Genomic DNA, 19830 nt, shown 5'->3' on the forward strand with positions numbered 1-19830 from the left:
AATGAAAGGAATTTATCACCACCAAGCCAGTATTATAGGAAATGTTGGAGGGACTTCTTTAAGAAGAAAAAACATGTATCAAAAACAGGAATAAGGAATGATAACAACTACATTCCTATCAATAAGTACCTTAAATGGAAAAGAATTAGGTGCTCCAACCAAAAAATAGAGTGGCTGAAAGGATAAGAAAACAAGACCCCTACATATGAAAAGGAAGGGGATGGAAAAAGATATTGCTTTGATGGACCCAGAAGGTATTTAAGTCAGACAGAGAAAGAAAAACACTATATGATTTCACTTATATGCCCAATCTAAGGAATAAAAAGAACAATCTAATCAAAAATGGACTCACAAATATAGTGGACAATTTAGTGACGGGCAGAAGGAAGGGGGTTTGGGGGGCTGGGAGAACGGAGTGAAGAGTTAAAGAAGTACAAATTAGTAGCTGACGGATGGTCACAGGGATGAGGAGCACAGCATAGAGAATGCAGTCTGCATTAATGCGTTGGCTGCGTGGAGGGTCAGGGGAGGGAGGGAGCAATTGGAAGGATTGTTTTTACGAACTATATAGGTGTCTAACCAATGTACCGTATACTTGAAACTAATTAAAAGAAATAAATTAGAAAAAAAAAGAGTCTAAACAATTATCTATGGAACTGGAGATTTTTCCACTATGCTTCTTTCAAATGATGTATAAAAATATAAATAAGGCAACTTTAGCATCAATCTCTAGGGTAGCATGTCATTAATCATTTTCTGCCCAGACAAGCATTTTCATTTAACTTACTTTCTCATTATAAACCATTCTTAAAGTCAAATATGTCGTTCTCCTAGTTTATTCTCAGTTAACAGATCTTATATTATTTCATTTTCATGAATAACAAACTAATTCACAAGTGCAACACAACTACTGTCAAATTGTATTCTGTAATAAAAGATTATTATTTTCTAAAATATAAGGTTAATTGACGAGTTTAAAATTATTTTACAAAATTCTTCTACTACTTTTTACTCATACTATATTATTCCACCTACCTTCATTGGCATAAGTGCAAGGAAATCCGTGATGAGATTATGGATTCTACGAATATAAAATTCGTCCTGATAGAAGTTTTCTGACACTACTACGGATTCAGTGAGGAACAGGAAAACATTGTCAGCAATTGCGAGCTCTGCCATTGCTTCATCTGCTTCTGTGAATTCAGCCAGAGCTAGAAATATATTTAGAAAAACAGCATGTGAAGGAAGTTATTAAACTAGATTATAATGTCTCATAATACTCTGTTGATGTTTCAAAATTGCTCAGCCTCCTAGCATGTGTTATGCAGAAAACGAAGACTGTGTATATAACTCTAATGGATTCACAAACCCCAAAGAACTACTGAAAAAGTACATTAGAAAACCACAAGCTCACCACAGTAACATCATGAGTTTTAAAAAATTACTTCAGAGATATATGATATAATACCTATGCAGACAGGGAGTTATTACCAAAACATTAACATATGAAAATAATGCTAAGGCTTTAATCTCAACAAAATGAAAAGGATCATTCAGAAAAAGGCTTCACAACCAACAAATGAAACCAAAACCTGAACAAGACCATCTAAGTATCCACTAAATTTGGTAGTCAAGTAGCAAAAACTGAAAACCAGAATCTTAACCTGAAAACAAACCAGTCTTCTTGTAAATGTTTTAGCTTTTTATTTGGGAAATTTCAAGCAGATATCGAAAAAAAAGACCAAGCCTCCACATACCCATCCCCGAGCTTCAACATTATTCATTATGGTCGATCTTATTTTATCTGGATCTCCATACACTCCCCCTCTCTACCCAAATCAGATTACAGCAAATTCCAGACCATTTGACATTTCACTCATAAATATTTCTGCATACAACTCAAAAGGATACTTTAAGAACAAACAAACAAAAATAAACCATACACATACACAATACCGTTATCATCTTAAAAGTAATTCCTCAATACCAAATACCCAGACAGTAGTCGAATTTACAATTGTCTCATAAATGTTATAAGATTTTGGTTTGGGTTTTTGCTTTTTATCTTTTGTGCAGGTGGTTTACTTGAATCCTATCTAAGTAAGAACTATATGTTGCAATTAACTGACACATATGTAGGCTTCTCCCACATCTTTTTAATTTTTCCCTAGCCCTTTATTTGCTGAAGAAACTGGAACTTTTATCCTTAGAGTTTTCCACCATGAGGTGTGGCATATGTCCCAGTGATATAGTTAACATATTGCTGTCTTCTGGATATCCTGAAAATTCGCAGTTTGATCTAGAGAGACCCGATCTGACTTACATTCAGGTTTTTTGGTAATAGTATGTTATAGGCGGCATTGTATCCTTCCATCAGAAATACACTGCTGATTACGTCTTTTAAATTTTACACATAAAACTGCTAGGTCACTTTGTGGTAATCTGGCTTTGAAAAAGAACTGCTACCCAGCTTATCCTACTTGACCAAATACACAGTGCTACTGAAAGCACATTTTCACTGCCTTGAAAAGGGTCAGGAATAGATATAAACCCGCATAATCTCAACCAGAGGAAAACGGAACTTTTCTTTTTGATTTGTGTTTTGTTTTGCATTTCGAAATAAAGCCTACATATCTAGCCAAACCATACAAACTCCCTTAGTTCTTATTATAACTAATAACAATTACTGAAATTAGTTATTAAATATTTATAACAATAATAATTCCAACCCTTCACCTGAATTCAGAAATGTGGAAATTAAAATTGCATGATGATCAATTTAAGAACTATTTTTCGAAGATTAATTAGGTAATAAAGTGGCATTAATAACTTACTGTAAATTGAGTTTTAATGTCTAAAAACAGTATATTCAAATTTTGTAGTTTAATAAAATTCCAAACATACTCTTTATACAAATAATGTAATAAACATGTTTGATAAATTTTTCATGTCTATAGAGTAGGAAATAATTTTTCAAAATTGAGATCTTTGTTAAAACTTGTGTTATTTCAAGAAATGACTATTTCTGCAATGTAAGATAAGCTCATCTTTTCTAGTAATTTTTATAATTCAAATTCATAAAAAAATTTTTATAGTTTAAAAATGTCAATATCGATAATGACCCTAATAATCAAAGCTTATAAATTGGTATAAGCATATAAAACTAAAGAGATTAAGTAGCCAAAGATCTAGAACTTGAAACTGGGTCTGGATTCCTAGCCTATTCTTATCTATTATTCTATAGCCAACTGTTACGTATTCTACTGTGCCTCTCAAGATTAGGGCAAAAGTAAGTTATGAATTTCAGTAACTCACATAGCCACTTAGAAGTTTAAAGAGTAAATTTTATTTCAGGAAAGTACTGAAATAAGACTTATAAATGAATGGGGGGTATACTCCAGAAACAGAATTTGTTCATGAATATAAATGCCTAATTAGCCATTTATCAGCTTTAATATAAAAAACACTTGGCCAAAAAAAGACAACATACGCACACACAAAAATGCTTTCTGCAGTACTCTTGGGAACGGTATGACACTAGTGAACAAAATGTTCTGGAATCACGTAATTGATAAGATACTGGAACCTTCTGACTATAAAACATTGATATGAATTATAAACTTAATAAAAGCTTTCCAGATTTACCATAAAAACAAATGACAACTCTTTGTGCTTCAAATTACAATGAAAGCACAGTTCTTATCCTGTTAGAGGACACCACTATTTGAATATGATAATTACATGAATATAAACAGCAGAACAGGATATGCAATAGTTGCAATTGTTAAGTCACAATCCCACATCCATTCTTAACTGATCCTAAGATCGCCTTTCTAATATGTTGTATTTAAAAAGTATACTACTTTTCAATTTGACACAATATGAAAAATTAGTGTGAGGAAAACCGAGAAGAAAAATGTAAAAAAATGAAATCGTTAATTAAAAAAAATACTTTGAAATAATCATACTAAGCGAAATAAGCCAGAAAAAAGTTGAAAATCACATGATATCACTTATATATGGGATATAAACCTAAAAGCAACAAATGAACAGGACAAACAAAGAGACTCATGGACATGGACAATGGACAATGGACAATGGACTAGTGGTTACCAAAGAGTAGGAGGTAGTGGGAAGAAAGGAGGTAGACAGGGGGAAAAAAATTTAAATCATTTCTTCAATTAAAAAATAAATAAATAAATAACTTTATTTTAAAAATAATTAAAATCAACGTAATTAGGAAAAAAAGATATTGTGATACTGTCATTTCAAATTTGAAAACTCTTAAGGAAAAACAGAAGCTAAAAGACCATTGTCACAAGCTCCAAGAAAGAGAAATAGTATTTCATATCATTTCTTTTGGGAAAAAAGAAAAATAAAAAGTATGTATTTCATAACACCGTAATCTAATACAACTCTAGATATCTTCCTATACTCGTGCTTATAAATGACAAAGATAACACCCCTTCCAAAACACATTAAAATTGATAGGTTCTTTCTCATAACGAAATTACCTAAAATCGATTTACCTGTCACATCAGGTAGCTGAGATATTCCCCTCAGTGCCAGTGCCCAGGCAAGTCTAACAGTGGCTTGCAGTCCAGGCAGTTTCCAAGGCTGTGAGTCTTGAAGGCGAGAGTGAACTGTTGCAATATACTGTCTCTCTGTCAATAGTGGAAGTTGATGAATCATGTCTGAAAACACAAAAACACATCACTATACCAAAAAGAAAATTCTCATTTTTAATATACAAGAATAATGTCTAAAAATCAGAAAATTAGAGTATTCTCATCAAAGAATTATTAACATTAATGTTTGATAAAGCAAGTAGTATACTACTGTAAAAACTGTACAAACTGAAAATGAAATTGATAATCTTAAATTCCATTATTTTCAATGGTTTTTATACATGCACTATAAATAAATTAGAAAAACAGTTAAAGAGCCACTCATGTTTCCTGTATATAAATTCTGAAATATATGGTTTTTATACATGCGCTATAAAAATGGTTTTTATACATGCACTATAAATAAATTAGAAAAACAGTTAAAGAGCCACTCATGTTTCCTGTATATAAATTCTAAAATATAAATCAATGCTACTTAGATCAAAATAGAATCTTAAACTAATAGCCTAAATTTAAAATATCAAGCAAAACCTGACCAAAATAAAGGAGGCAAACTGCAAACAAGTATCTACTCCGGTTATGGCATAAATGAAAAAGCCATATGATAATTAAAGAATTTTCAATTTATAGTACTATGGTACTTTAAATAAGCACAGGATTCTGAATAAGTATTAAAATAATGGGAAATACTACTGACCACCTAAGAGTTCATTTATTTTATTTCATTATTTTCTTATATTTCCTATTGATGTCATCTTGTGAATAATTAGTTCAGTGGTTCCCAACCTTTAAGAACACAATTATTTAATTTCTTGTATTTTGAAAGTTTCTGTCTACTACTGTACATGCACTAATAATTCATTTCTCCCACTTATTAAGCAAAGATATACAGAATAACCAACAGACATTATGAGTTAATCGATATAAGCAGCTGAAATCAGTACAATTACCTGATGCAAAAAACCTTTATATCTTAGCCTATGAAACGTCCAAGCATTCAATTTAGCTTTTGAAAGTCACAGCTTACAAACTTCCATTAACACGGCCTATCCCTACTTAATTCTGTGCTTCATTTCATTCAATACAAGAAATCTGACCAGTGCACTAACTAGCAGTATTCCTATATGTGCTGCTTATTCTGTGACACACAAAGTACTGTGTGACGACTTGACTGGAGGTAAGGGATAGTTGTGTGTCAGATAAGCCTTTCCTTATGGCTGAGAATGGTCACCAAAGATGAGCGGAAAATGTCTAGTCTCCTCATATACCTATTGAGAGATGTGGATGACAAAATCAAAAGTGGACAGGGGATAACTGTTGGAATAATTCTAAATATATTATCTATATTAACTATCTACATTAAATGGCAATAATCTTCCTTCGTAGGAATCACTTTTGCAATCCTCAGTACTAAGCAGTAATTGGTTATGCAGTTACCAAGTAAAATTTTATCTGCCTCGAAGAAAATATAAGTCAAAGATGGTATATTACTAAAAATAATAGTTATCACCCTTTAGGATATTTTCATGAAAGGTTTGAAATATGATTAAATAGCAAAGCAACAAGCAATTAAGTAAATTAGACACGCATAACTCATAAACATGCATTACGTAACCTTTAACACTTTCCCATTCCAAGACTCCAAAGGACAACAGAAATATGTAACAGAATGTAATTATTTTTAAAATGTGACCTTCTATCTAAATATTTGAATATGAATGAAGTGCACAAAAAAGGAATATAATGGACAATTTTTTATTTTATTAGTTAAAATACCATCCTTCTTCAATGTTCTCTGATTTTAAATCTGATTTTTTAAAAATAAATGTACTAATAGGTATAAAATCCAATACCATCACGTTCCTCTGTGCTCTGTTCTAGAAAACTGATGTCAAAACAGTACAGAAGTGCCATAAGAAGAGCCAGATTCACTGTATCCAATGAGCCATTAGCCTCAACTGTCACTCTTAAAAAAACTCTTTCCAATGTCCAATAAGGAGTAGAGTGTCATCTTTGCCTAATGGTGACTGGCAAGCCCAGGCAAAAAGGCTTTCTGCCAGAGACTGCCTGCACTCCTTGATGAGATCGGAAACCTAGAAATAAAAATGTGTGATTATCAGTATAAATAGAAGACAGTGAAGCCTGGTCTTATTCCAAAATACAAACTATCTTTTATAAAGGCTAACTAAATAAAAGTATTGAATCTACAAGGGACCCTATAATTTCACCTCTGGAATTATGAACAAACCCAAATGTTAATTCCTCATCAAGTTGCAAGCTCCTGCATGGGACAACCAATCTCTTGAAAAGTTCATTCCAAAAAAAAGCTAGAATGGCACATAAAGGACTAGAAAGAAGCTAAAATACAAGTCTATTTCATGAACACGACTGCCTACACACTTTAATATGCATGCCTGTACCAGAAGAATGTTCTGTCATGCCTGTACTAAAAGAATTCTAATTGTCATGACTTTCGGCCTCTGAGATCTGACAACCCATGAACTGAGGTCATTGAACTCTTGCCTCTTTGCGATGTTTTTCGCTGCCCAAACCTCTCTCACGCTGTAGTTTCTCAAACTCATTGTTCACATCAATCTGTGACACCAGAGTAAGGATTTTATAAGTCAACCCTTGCTGCATCAGCTCATCTGTAAAGCGTGTTGTCATGGAAACCAGCTCTGGACTGTAAAAAAAAGAAATCAATCCACAAAGTTATAATGAACAGTAATGTTTATACATCCTCATCTGGGGATAGCCATCGCTCTTTTGACAATAATGCTGGATTACTGGAAACAATCGGGATGAATTATAACCTAGTTCTCCCATTCTAGATCACTGGGTTTCAATAAGCTTCTAATCATAAATAAGTGAATTCTTTTTTATTTGTAAATGAAATAAAGTACATTTAAATCGTTGTATCATTCTTGGCAGAATGAGGGAGTATATATGATTTAACTTGTTATGTGACATTACTTAAATTATTAAGAAGAAATTTTTGTTTCTAAAATTATAATTCTTCAAGTAATTTCTAAATAACCCCTGAAATCCTAAGAAGCAAACAGACCTGAGTTCGAGGGTCCATGTCTTTCCTCGTCTAGACTGTATTAAGGCTTTCAGGGAATTTGCAATGCATCGCTTTCCATCCCAATATAAGAGGACAGCTACTAATCCTCTGGTGAGGCCAGGAAAATGTGGCTGTTGGTGCTCTCCTGGAAAAGGAAATAATTTAGTAAATAAACACTTCCGTGTTTAAGATAAGACAAAAATTATTATCCCAATGTTCAAAGAACTCACAGAATATCAGGGTGTAAGAGGCCCTAAGGGTCCTCTACCTCAAACATTCATCCACTGTTGTATTCTCTTTCACATGAAATCTTTCAAATATTTGGAAGTTTCTTCCCCTAGAGTCTTCTCTGAAAATAAAATAGCCTTTATGTTTCATTTTCACTTGGCCTTTTAAGTGCTGTCCTCATGCTGTGCTTTGAGTAAGTTCCACTTTGTCTTTCTTAAAGTCCCCTGCCTGTAGTTTCAGTTGCATTTCCTATGGCTTTTCTCCCCTTAGGAAGTCGCTCCCTCATTTCACTCCCTTCAGTTCTCCAAATGTATCTCACTGCTTCACACCTCTCTACAGGCGATTGATTGCCTCTGTCTTAAAGCCCTACATCCTCCTGGGTTGCACACCTATTCCATTTGACATCTGCCTAACTCAGTTTTCGACACTTACCTTAAGCCTCATGATCTTTGTGAAGACTTCTCTGTACAACCCAAGGCCAATTTAATCCCCTGCTCTCTAGAGCATCTTAAATCTTGCACAAATTTACATTAATACACTTAATGGTGTCATAATTACTTGTTTCCATGCCCTTCTCAATTACTAGACAACAAACTCCTTTAAAATGGTTGAGGTTTTATTCATCTTTATATCCCTGGAACCTTAACACAGTGCCTGGCCCATGGTATGCACAGATTAAATGTTTGTTAAGTTAAAATTATGAGTGAAACTCAAAACTCAAACATGTTCAGTTAACATCTCTGTCATAGAATGAGAAAACTACCTTACTCGTTCTCAATATCATACTTCTTTTAATGCAGCCTTACTTAGGTCAAAAGGGATCTTGGCAGCCACATGATATCTTTAGACATCTTAGATTTTCTTTCAGTCAAAATGCTCACATGCCTTCTTCACATGGTTCTGTTATAATTAAAATTAACTACTTATTTTACAGTAATTTCGTTATTTTCTCTATATGGAAGCCAGAGAAATAACTTCCAAGTTATTCTGGATCATGTAATTCTTCTACCTCAAGTCCGTGACAACAACTTCCTATTGCAGTTAGAATGAAATCCAAATAATTTCATGGCCTGCAAGATTTAAAATGATCTGATTCCTGCTCTATCCTTATCTTCCTTTACTCTCCTTGTGTCATTCCTAATGGAATGACACGCCTCGAGCACTTGCTGTTTGCTCTGCCTAGAACGCCCTTCCCCAACAGCTCCGACACCCTGTCGTCATGCGGGTTGCAGGTCATACATCCCAATCTCAGAGAGGCCTTCTCTACGTTACCTATTAAAGTTGCCCCCTACCAGCTCCCATCTCTCTGACTCACTGCCTTGTTTTATTTTCTTCCTAGAACTCAATATTATTGAAATTACCTTATTTTGATCTATTCATTATCTGAATCACTTTCGCAAAAAGAAACTCCAAAAGAGCAATGATCTTATCTTTTTATTCATGCGACAACAAATGCTTTGTGCTATAAAATTTCTGAGATGCGGCCAACAATTCTTTGCTAGTAAACTACCATGTAAAAGCTTACCTTAAAAAAATGGTAAATTACCTTTAACACCGCCAATCGCTAAACTTAAAACCTTAGTCAAAGATAAATAAAAGGTAGTATTTTGAATACAGTTTTTCAAACAAACGACATCCTTAAAAACTATTTCGGAATCTAAATGATATACCACTTTAAACTCCGAGTGAATAATGCTCGAATTCTATACCACACCTTACCATAGGTTCAGTTAAATGCTAACCTACCAGCAAGGAGAAGCTCCACAGCAGCCAGTTCTCCAATATCGAAAAGATCGCTGAGGATAAAGGCCTCTTTAATGAGCTGTTCCGGAAGCAGTCGGGTCCCTTGCTGACCCTGGATGGCGACTCCCTCTGTACTAGCCTTCTGAACCTTCTCATGCTGTTGAACATTTTTTGGCTGCAATGGTAAAAGTAAATAAGATCATGTAATAAAAATAGTACGTTGGAGACGAAGTCTTAAATTGTTACCTAGAGAAGTTTATTTATAAGCAGCCTGGTATCATGACAAAAAAGCATTTCTTAACAGATAATCTGCAACTAGACCTTTATGAGATAATGTTTTACATCACCTTTGCCTTTTTACACTATTACTATCTTCTCAATAACTGCTTCTGCTACACGCTGAACTACAAGATTTTGAGAAACCACACAAAATAGCTAAGGAACAAAATTTCTAAGGAACTTTTCTAATTATATATTGAATAAAAAAATTAAGGTCTTCGACTGGGAAATAGCAAATGGATATATGAATTAATGACAGTTTATTAATATATTATTTAAAATGTAGTTTTATCCCCAAAAAAGGTCTTAGCTGATTCAAGTATTTAACAAATGACATATAGAATTACTTAATGGATCATAAAATCTTAGAAATTTATACCTTTAAAAAGGCCACAAAAAGCATTTAATCCACCTCCTTTATTAACAAATGAAAAAAACTGATGTCCAGATAAATCAGATGACTAGTGTGTGGGCATACAATTCTAGTGGTAGGGACAAGACTGGTACTTGGCTCAACTGGTTTGCAGGGTAGGACTCTTTCTAATAAAAATCACTAAAAAGCAAAAGGTCATTTCTGGTAAGACAAACCCATGTATAGTTTTTAGATGGCCTTGTTAGATTATAAAAGAAAACTGCCAAACAAAATTTCTAAATATAAATGCCTCCACTGAAGTACTCTAGTCCCGGTTGAAAAGGATTTCAGGAAGCAGTGATTAATGCTGTGCAAGAATTGATTAGTTCAGCTAACAACCCACATAACATTATGAAGATCTAAAGTGTTGACATGTACCTAGAAACAAATAAAATAATCAATTTTACTGTTTAGATGTATTTATTAACTGTAAGTCAGAAATTCCAAGGAAGCTCCTATTTCTAGACTATGTTAAGCATTCTAAATCATATTCAAATATTATTAAGATATCTCCTAGCTAGAGATAAATAAACACACTATTAACTTCTATGGAGAACAAAAAGAAGATAATACTGCTCCTAGGAAAAATTACATTTTTAGAGAAAACCTGAATCAAGTAACTAGGACAAGTAATATTTCATTTATTTGCATTAAGAGTTAACTTGCTCCTTCAATCTTTAAAAAAGAAAGAAAGAAAGAAAAAGCAAATCTGAGAAGCAACAAAGAAAACTTCCTACTGGATTTTTGAACAGTGAGATGAAGTCTGGCTTATGTTTCTTCAGAATCATGTCGAGCAGGTGGACAGCTTCGGGTTGTCTTCTCCAGAGAGCATTTCCCACCATTTGCCAAATGTCTTTGTAAGGACCCCATAGACTAGCAGCTTAAAGGAAAAATATATAAAATCAGCATCATGGAAAATAACGTAAGGTATTGTCTGCACATTTTAGTCATGCTCATGGCTACTTTTAAATATGTAGAGTTATACATACAAAGAAAACATTAACATAAAGGCATACTTAGTATTCTCAAGCAAAAATATACATATCATTTTATCTAAATATGATGTGAAGTTAATCCTGATTTTAAATTGGAATATCAGCTAAACCTGGTTTTGCCGCTTTATAAGCGGTATGAGATGGAGTGAAGAAATAACCTCTTAAACTTCAGTTTCCTTATATATAAAATAGAGACATCATCTGCTTTGTAGGCTTGAATGATTAAATGAGACACACTAAATACAACACACAATACAGTGCCTGGCACATTGTATACACACAATAAATGTAAGTGCCTTTCCATCCCTCCAGATCATCCAAATAAAAAGCAGGAGCAGGGGAAAAAAACGAATTTTGCAAAATTTAGCAGCTGAAAAAAAAAGTCCTTTATTTTGGCTGGGATATTAGCTATTAAAAATAGCATAGAAATATGGAATACTTTTGTAAATTTGCATAAAAAGGATTCCATTTTGATATGTAAAGGTAATAAGTAAAAATAAGCAATACTTAACTAAACTTTTGTTATGGGCCACTGAGCAGGGTTCTTAGCTCTTTACATGTATTACTTCAGTCAGAACACTATGAGGTCAGAGCTATGTCTTCCCCCACTGTATATGTAGAAAAACTGAGGCAGAGAGGTCAAGAAATTCACCCAAGGTCACACTGGATAAGTAAGTAGGTTGTGAACCCAGGCAGTCTGGCATCAGAATGTGCCCTAACCACTAAGCTATACTGTCTCCATACATAAAACTTGGAAAGTGAAAATAAGATAAATTTAGGTATTTCATACATATCTGGTAAATAGTCTGGTAAGTGAAGAAATTAAGATCACATCTAGACATACCTAGGCAAATTCACCTAAACTTAGCCAAATTCACTTACCTAAAAATATTTAAGCTCCACAAATGAACAGTACAATATCATAGGAGATAAGAGAAACAATCCTGGTCTATAAAAACTCAAATCAAGTTTTGAGACAAAGGGTACATCAGTGAACTATTTCCATAACAACACAAAAAAGGAACGTGACCGTTGCCACAAAACAATATAAGAATTTCAAAAGATCAAAATGCTAGTCAAGGACTTCTAAGGGGTGACTGCACTTGTGCAGCAATCTGAAGGATGGGGAACACCTGGGTGGCGAAGAGCAACAAAATGCAAAAGTGAGATTAAAGATGTTGGATTGGTGGCTTTTAAACTTTTTTGACTATAACCTATAATAAGATATATTCCATATCCAATCCAGTACACATATACATGCAAAACGAAAACAAGTTTTATACAAAATACTAATATTCATTCGTTTATTACATCAGTGCACTCATATTTTGTATACTCTTCCCTTTTTTGGTAGGGGACCCACTAAATTTATTCAAGACCCACTATTTGAAAAACACTACCCTGAAGTCCAAGGTTTCTGTTTGCAATCAGATACAGTTCCCACATGTGTTTAGAGACTCTGAAAGGGAACCTAGTCAAAACCAATCAATCGTTCAACAAATGAAACTGAGAACTATAGCCTAACAAGTAATAGATGGTCTATAAACACATTTAACTGCTATCTGAAAAAACACAAAACCAAATAAAGTTACCAGGATAATAATAACGACACGAAAGAAAAGTATAACCTAATTAAATACATTACAATCCTGTGTACAATGTTGTCAGAAGAATGCAATGTATTGGGAATTGTTTTTAAACAATTCAAGTCAAGGTAGATCATTCATTCACTCATCAATTATTTACTGAGGACCTTCTAAGCGCTTGGGACTATAGATAGAGCAAGACAGACAGGACCCATCATAGAACTTAAAGATTGACAAGAGACAGGCAGTAAACATAGACCTCAAAAAACAATTACCAGTATAATAAAAGATGTAATGAAGCATGGAGTGCTGAGAACATCTACCCTAATCTCAAGGGTAGGGCAGGAAGCGACATGTCAGGTCTTTAGTGTGGGGATGTGAGGTATGAGAATCAGTATGACCAGACGACACATAGAGAGCAATCATCCAACTCCCTGCTTTGCTCCCATACTTGCCAATCTTCTGATTGAAAATACAGCTTGTCATATAAATTTCTAGTGTAAAGAATGTGCTGGCAAACCAGCATGAATACCTACACAGATATACTTCCCATTGAAGATCAATAAATTGGCATGTTGGTATGGCATATGCCTGTCTTTTAAAGCGTTTAATTAGAGAAATTCAATTGCTGGGATATAATCAACTCTAGATAAACTAACATATATCAGAGTTCTGGGTCTGCCAAAACGAGGGCCAACCCTAGATCCTGGTGACCTGCTATGAGATGCCTAGTTGGACAGTGACTAGCAACTTCATTTTCTTGTCCCTCTCGAACAGCAAAGGATAGCGTAGTTTTGAGCACTGGATTCCAATACCAGATGGACTTCTTTCCTATTAGTAAATGGGAAGGTTTCTAATACTAACAGATGACAAAATGAAAATTGGCACACAACGGTGTGACTGTTGGATTAACTAGACTAAGAAGTGTCAGGAAGCCACTCACAAGGTGACAGAACCTCAACTAGGATAAAGGCAGCAAAACAGACAAGGCCTGTTGGTAGAGTTAGAACTGGTGACTGACTGGCAAAGGATGTAAAGAACAGGTATCAAAAATGACTCCCAGGCAAATCTAAAACAGGTATTTTAAAAATCTGACAAAGAGCTGACAAAAGTAAACTCTGTCTATAAAAATAACACTTAATATACAATAGAACCTCTGTAGAACTAATAAATTTCATTGTGCTATACATATGTAGCTTGAATAAGCTCAGTAAGTTCTACAGAGAAATTCCATTCCCTCCTCTTTCTGTGGGGAGGCATCCAATAACAGGTCAAAAATACACACAGACACACATACACAAAAATCCACTGGCCTCTTTAATCCATCATTAATATCAACACATTACAGAAAGTAATTGTAACAAAGATTTATCTTTAGTTTGTCTTTGGTTTGACTAATTTTAGTAAAAATATTCCTGTTATTGGTTACAAATGAAAGGAGGCTATAAATTTTTTTCAAATTACTAAATATGTATTTTTAACCTAAATGATTTGTTCATTTGAGAAATACTGTGCATTTCTTTTCCTTAATGTTCAGGGATACCCTCAGCAAGTCACATTTATTTGCTCACACATCATGTAGTCAGTAAGCTTACCATGAAGTCACGAAACACATTTATCATGCAATCACACGTAAGTGTAACATCCAATTTGTTAAGTACAACAAAGGAGAGATACCCAGGACAGAGATCAGGAATATTTGACCTAACCAGGGAGGTCAGAGAAGGGAAGGATTCATTAAGGAAGTGACGGTTAGACTAAAATCTGAAGGATAAAAGATCAGAGTTGACTGAGGGGTCAGAGGTGAGGACATGCATTCCAAAAAGAGAAGAGAGTATGTATGTTCCCAGAGCAGAGGGAACACTGCAGTCCAAAGAATTAGGAAGAAGCCCAAAAGAGCTTGAGAACAGAAAACAAGGGTTTGGCAAGGGAGGCAACTTCCATACCTCACAGGGCTTTCTAGCCCATATTAATGATTCTGGCCTTTATCCCAAAAGATCAAGCAAGATAAAGATTAAAACTGTCTGCTGGACTTGTGAAACAGAATAGCATGTTAACTTTATTGAGAGCTATTTAGGAGGATGGGAAGATACTAGAGTGGAGGGGGGGGGCAGCAGGGAAGAGGAAGTATGGAAATGAAGTCAGTGGACACTGACAAACCTTTTGAAAGGTTTGACTGAAGAGGAATAAAAAGGCAGTAATTGGAGGCAAGAGAGCAAGATAAAGAAGGGAGTTTAGTGGAAAGAAAAGGAGCAAGAAGAGAGGTTCATGTATAAGAGAGAAGTAACGGGAGAAGGGTGTAAAGGGTGGTTTTCCTTTGACAGGGAGACTTACAAAGGGTACAGATATATCTAGATTTGTATGTATGAGGGTAAAGGAGAGTTCATGACTGTTGGCTTCTATTTGCTCTGTGACTAGAAGACTGAAGGATCAATTGGAAGTTAAAGATTTGAGGAGTGTAAAAAGGTCTGAAACAGTCCCTGCTGTGAAGAGGACCCGTAACCAGACTACCACAGAAGGACTGTCAAGCAGTGTTAATGGCTGTGTACTAACAAGCTGTGTGTCTACTCAGCCAAGGTAATACTAGTAAATTATGCAGCCGAAACTCAAGCATAAGTCTTAGAACTCTACAATCTCTGCATTTTTCCCCTTCTCCAGCTCTTTAATATGTTTACGTTTTTGGAATTGTGCTAAAAACAAACAAACAAACAAAAACACCACACCTAACAGGGTTTATGTTAAAAACTTTTAAGTGTTTTTAAATGTTAAATGCATTCACACTGTGTATGTACATCAGATCTCCAGAACTTTTTCATCTTGCAAAACTGAAAGTGTACCCCTTAAACAACTCCCCTTCTCCACCTTCACCTAGCTGTTAGCAACCAACATTCCTTGTTTCTATGAGTTTGACTACTTTAGATGCTTCATATAAGTGGAATAATATAGTATTTGTTTTTTTGTGACTAGCTTACTTCACTTAGCAGAATGTATACACCACAGTGTTCATTCATCTGTCTCTGAGTTGCTTCCCTAAAATGTTTAATTTTTTTTAAAAAATATTCTGATTCTTGGCTTATAAAAATGTTTCCTTTCTATGTTGCCAATTAAACACTGTTGCCACAGGTCTTATTATACAATGTATACTCTTTGTGACTGCTGACAACTTTTTCTCTCAGTGATTTATGTTTAATGGCATGAGTAAGTACTAAAAAGTGTGTAAAACCACACATATTACATGGAAGCCTTGCTTTTAAGTTTACATCAGGGTGGGAGGGTGGGATAGCAATATTAAGGAAGAAACTTCATTACTAACATTCAGATATATGAAAATTTGATGTAATAAAATGAATCAGGTTGTATTTAAGTAGCAGCATGTAAATATCAAAGACGGGCTTAGGGTCATTAGCTGTATAACCCTGGAGAAATTACCTAACCACTCTAAGACTCTATTTCCAAATCTGTAAAATGGGATCTTTAATAGCAGCTGCCACATAGGTGCATAAAGGGAACTGAATAAGATGGGATGAAAGTACAACTCGGTCCATGCCTGGGAAACAGCAGGTGCTCAAAAAACATAATTCTTCATTATTATAAGATAACTTATCATAGTGTTTCTGAAATGGTTTGATTGGCAAAACTCTGATTTAGACAACTTTTCAAGAATATCAGTCCTGTGGAAAGTAGAACCAGCACCAAAAATAAAAATAACCAACAAATATGACTGCACAGACAGAAAGAAAAGGCGCCCAAAAGAGTCCTCTTGCTTGAGATTCTCTACAAGCATTTATCACACAGATATGCTCTTAATTTGCCCTTGAAGGTACGTACGTCCCAATCCTGACACTGACATTCTGAGCAGGCAATTCATTTTCAGGCATTCTTGCCCCGCCCACTAGGCGCCAACAGTGCTTCCCGGGAACTGTGACACTTAAAATGCACCCACTCTTTCAAACGCCCCAGGCTGAGAATAGCCAAAAGAGAATCCACCCCAAATCTTTCAGAGTTCCTTTAATACCTTCTACAATCTACCCCTTTCTGAAGATCTATTGCTCCAAAGGTACAGCAGCAACTAGGGACGGGCCACAACCGCAGAACTGGGAGTCATCTGCTGAGCCTGTGGCAACCCTTTTCGGCCACCTTTCGGGATGCAGGCTTCATAATCGAGGGCCTTCGCTTCCTGCAGGACCCTCCAATACCCATGAAGGGTCCCGGTGCCTACTTTGGGGTGCGAGTTTTCAGCCTGCGCTCGTGGCTGAAAAATTTCTCAGGTCCTCTGGCCTCATTGCCTGAGACTCGCGTATCCTGGCGAAATCCAGGCAGCAGACACAAAGTGGGGTGGGGAGAGGGAGGGAGCACGCTCAGACCTGGGCTGCTAGAGACAGCGTGCCGGTTTGCGGTGGACAAAGCCTCCTGGCCTCGACCCTCAAACCCCAACTCAAGGGCTCGAGCCGCAGCGCCGACGCGTGCCATTCAAACTGGGGAGGGGCGGGACTCTGGGCCCAGAGCTAGGGAGAGGAGGGCACTATGCACAAGAGGGAGCCTGGACTCCAAGGAACCTCACAGCCCGGGTGGCTCGCTGAAGAAAGGATCACTGCCCTGCCGCAGGTTTCCTTCTGCCCCGCCGCACTTACCCGAATTTACCGCCAACAGCGTCGCCATCTTGGATGCGCACCAACGGAGCCCTGTGCCGCACGGAAACCCCAGAAAAGGGTGAGGCTGCCCGGGGCGACACCTGAACAGAAAGGTACCACGCTATCCCCTCCGAACTGCACGCTCGACCGACCCAGGCGTACAACGATTCGAAAATCTGCTCTAGCTCACATATGTCGATTTTCGCCGGGATTATTCCCATTCAAATAAGGCGAGGGCAACCAGATCAGAGACGCGAGGTCCTTGATTTGACGTTAGTTGTGCAGTGCACCCTGGGACTTGTAGTTTCTAATGATGGATAAAGTTAGGTGGAACAATAATAAAGATGTTCTGAGACTAGTTATTAACTAGTCTCAGAAATGATGCCTATTTATGTTATTATAAAAACCGTAAATTCAAATCATCATCTCGATTTCAAATTAACTATTCCTTGCATTACTCTCTTACTTCGGAGAGTGGGGTGGGGTGTAAGGTGCCTAAACCTCAAAAAGCTATTTGAGCGATAACAAGCTACGTTTTCAGTACATTTCAATATTTCAAGAATATTGCATCAACATAGTTGCATAGTGTGAAACAAATCAAAATAAAACAAGTCATAACTTTTTATTATGGAATTTTCAAAAGTATACAAAATTAGAATAATGAATGCCCAGCTTCAGTAGCACGGCCAATTCCTGTACCCCACCCCCAACACGGTAGATTATTTTGAAGGAATTTCCAGACATAACATTTTGTAAACACCATATATTACCCAGACGCCCCCAAATAACTGGACTTTCATTCTTGCTAAATTTTAGTTTGCTAATTTTCAAACTAAAATATGGTCATTACCATTTGCTATCTCATGCCAGATACTTATTGTGATTTTTCCATTATCTTATAATAATAATACATAATAATAGTATTCTCACATAATATATTTATATATTATTTTATACATCATTATGTATTTGATATATATTTATGTATTATTATTATTTCATTATTTCAATCCCTGAAACAATCTTATTAGGGAGACGATATAATTATAGCTACTTATCTCAGATTTACATGTGCCTTACGACCTCACTTTATCAACTTTTCCAACATTCCACAGAGGTTGGGAGAAAAAAGTTTATATTCTAATTTCACTGTCTGAAATCAGAATTAAATAATTTAGACAAAAATCAGGCATATTTATTCTTTTTAAAAAAAGGATAAAGTGACACAATGTCCATTAAGTGGAACACAAAAGTCAGTGGTGATTTTTTGAAAGTCATTGTTATATAGAGACAAATGCCAGAGTACAATGAGAGTGGTTTTAAGGAGTGAAGGGGAGAATGAAAAGGCAAAGGAATTTTTCCTGAAATTAATGTGAAAGTGAAAAGAATATTGAGCAGAAACTTGGCAGGAGTGGCATTCAAAGAAGAGTTTCTTTCTCAGCACTGTTACAAGCCTTCCCCTCCACATACTTTTTAAACCCACACACTTCACTTTCTGTAGATCACTTAGCCTTCTATGAAGGAACTCTAACTTTCCGCAACTCCCCCTCACCCATCATCACACTTATAAGCATTCTTTCCCTTGACTTCTGGGGTACCAGCACTCTTGGTTTTCCTTCTGTCTTTCTAGTTCTTCTTTTTAAGGTTCTACAGAAACTTCTCTTCCCCTTCTCACCATTAAATGTAGCTCTTCATTTTCCATCATCCGCAGCTTCTATTCTTTTCGTTCTGTAGAAATCTATGGCTTCTTACTTTACTACCACCTATTTACTGATGAATTCTGTATTTGTATCTGTGGTGCTGTCCTGTCTCCTGGACTTCAGATATGTATATGCAACTCGTCTACCCCACATCTCTATTGATGGTCACGTGGGCATTTCAAAAACAATCGATCGATCCAAAACTTAAGAGCACGTTTCTCTTAAAACTCTACCACCTATATCCTCTCGTTTGCTGAAGTCAGAAACCAGGTAGTCATTCCATATTCTTCCTTTGATCGCCAAATGCTGTTCGTCGTATCTCATAAATGTTTCTGGAACCCTTTTTTTCTTCTCTGCTCCCTAGGCCATTGTTCTCATCAGGTCTCATTTTCTTATACTTGGCGTTTTGCAATTGTCTCATCGGTCTGACTGACTTCCATTTATCCTCTTCTCATGGATTCTCAAAGTGATTTTCGAATACACAAATCGGATTGTGTGCCTGCCCTGATCAAAATTTCTCAATGACCTATTATCTAAGGGTAATACTTGAAACCTTTTTTTTTT

General features: G+C 35.8%; 1 protein-coding gene across 1 annotated transcript in view; it reads right to left on the bottom strand.

The window, feature by feature from the left end:
• The window catches only part of NUP205 (nucleoporin 205), a 67428-nt gene extending 49605 nt beyond the window's left edge, over positions 1-17823 (bottom strand). The window contains 9 exon segments of the mRNA XM_006910494.3: positions 1036-1211; positions 4530-4694; positions 6482-6596; positions 6599-6721; positions 7152-7311; positions 7693-7837; positions 9667-9838; positions 11092-11234; positions 17567-17823. Of these exon segments, the coding sequence (XP_006910556.1) occupies positions 1036-1211; positions 4530-4694; positions 6482-6596; positions 6599-6721; positions 7152-7311; positions 7693-7837; positions 9667-9838; positions 11092-11234; positions 17567-17594 (1227 nt within the window). The 5' untranslated portion in view covers positions 17595-17823.
• Positions 17824-19830: the final 2007 nt, after the last annotated feature.

The sequence above is a fragment of the Pteropus alecto genome, unplaced genomic scaffold (genome assembly GCF_000325575.1).
Source record: "Pteropus alecto unplaced genomic scaffold, ASM32557v1 scaffold22, whole genome shotgun sequence".
Lineage (NCBI taxonomy): Eukaryota > Metazoa > Chordata > Mammalia > Chiroptera > Pteropodidae > Pteropus > Pteropus alecto.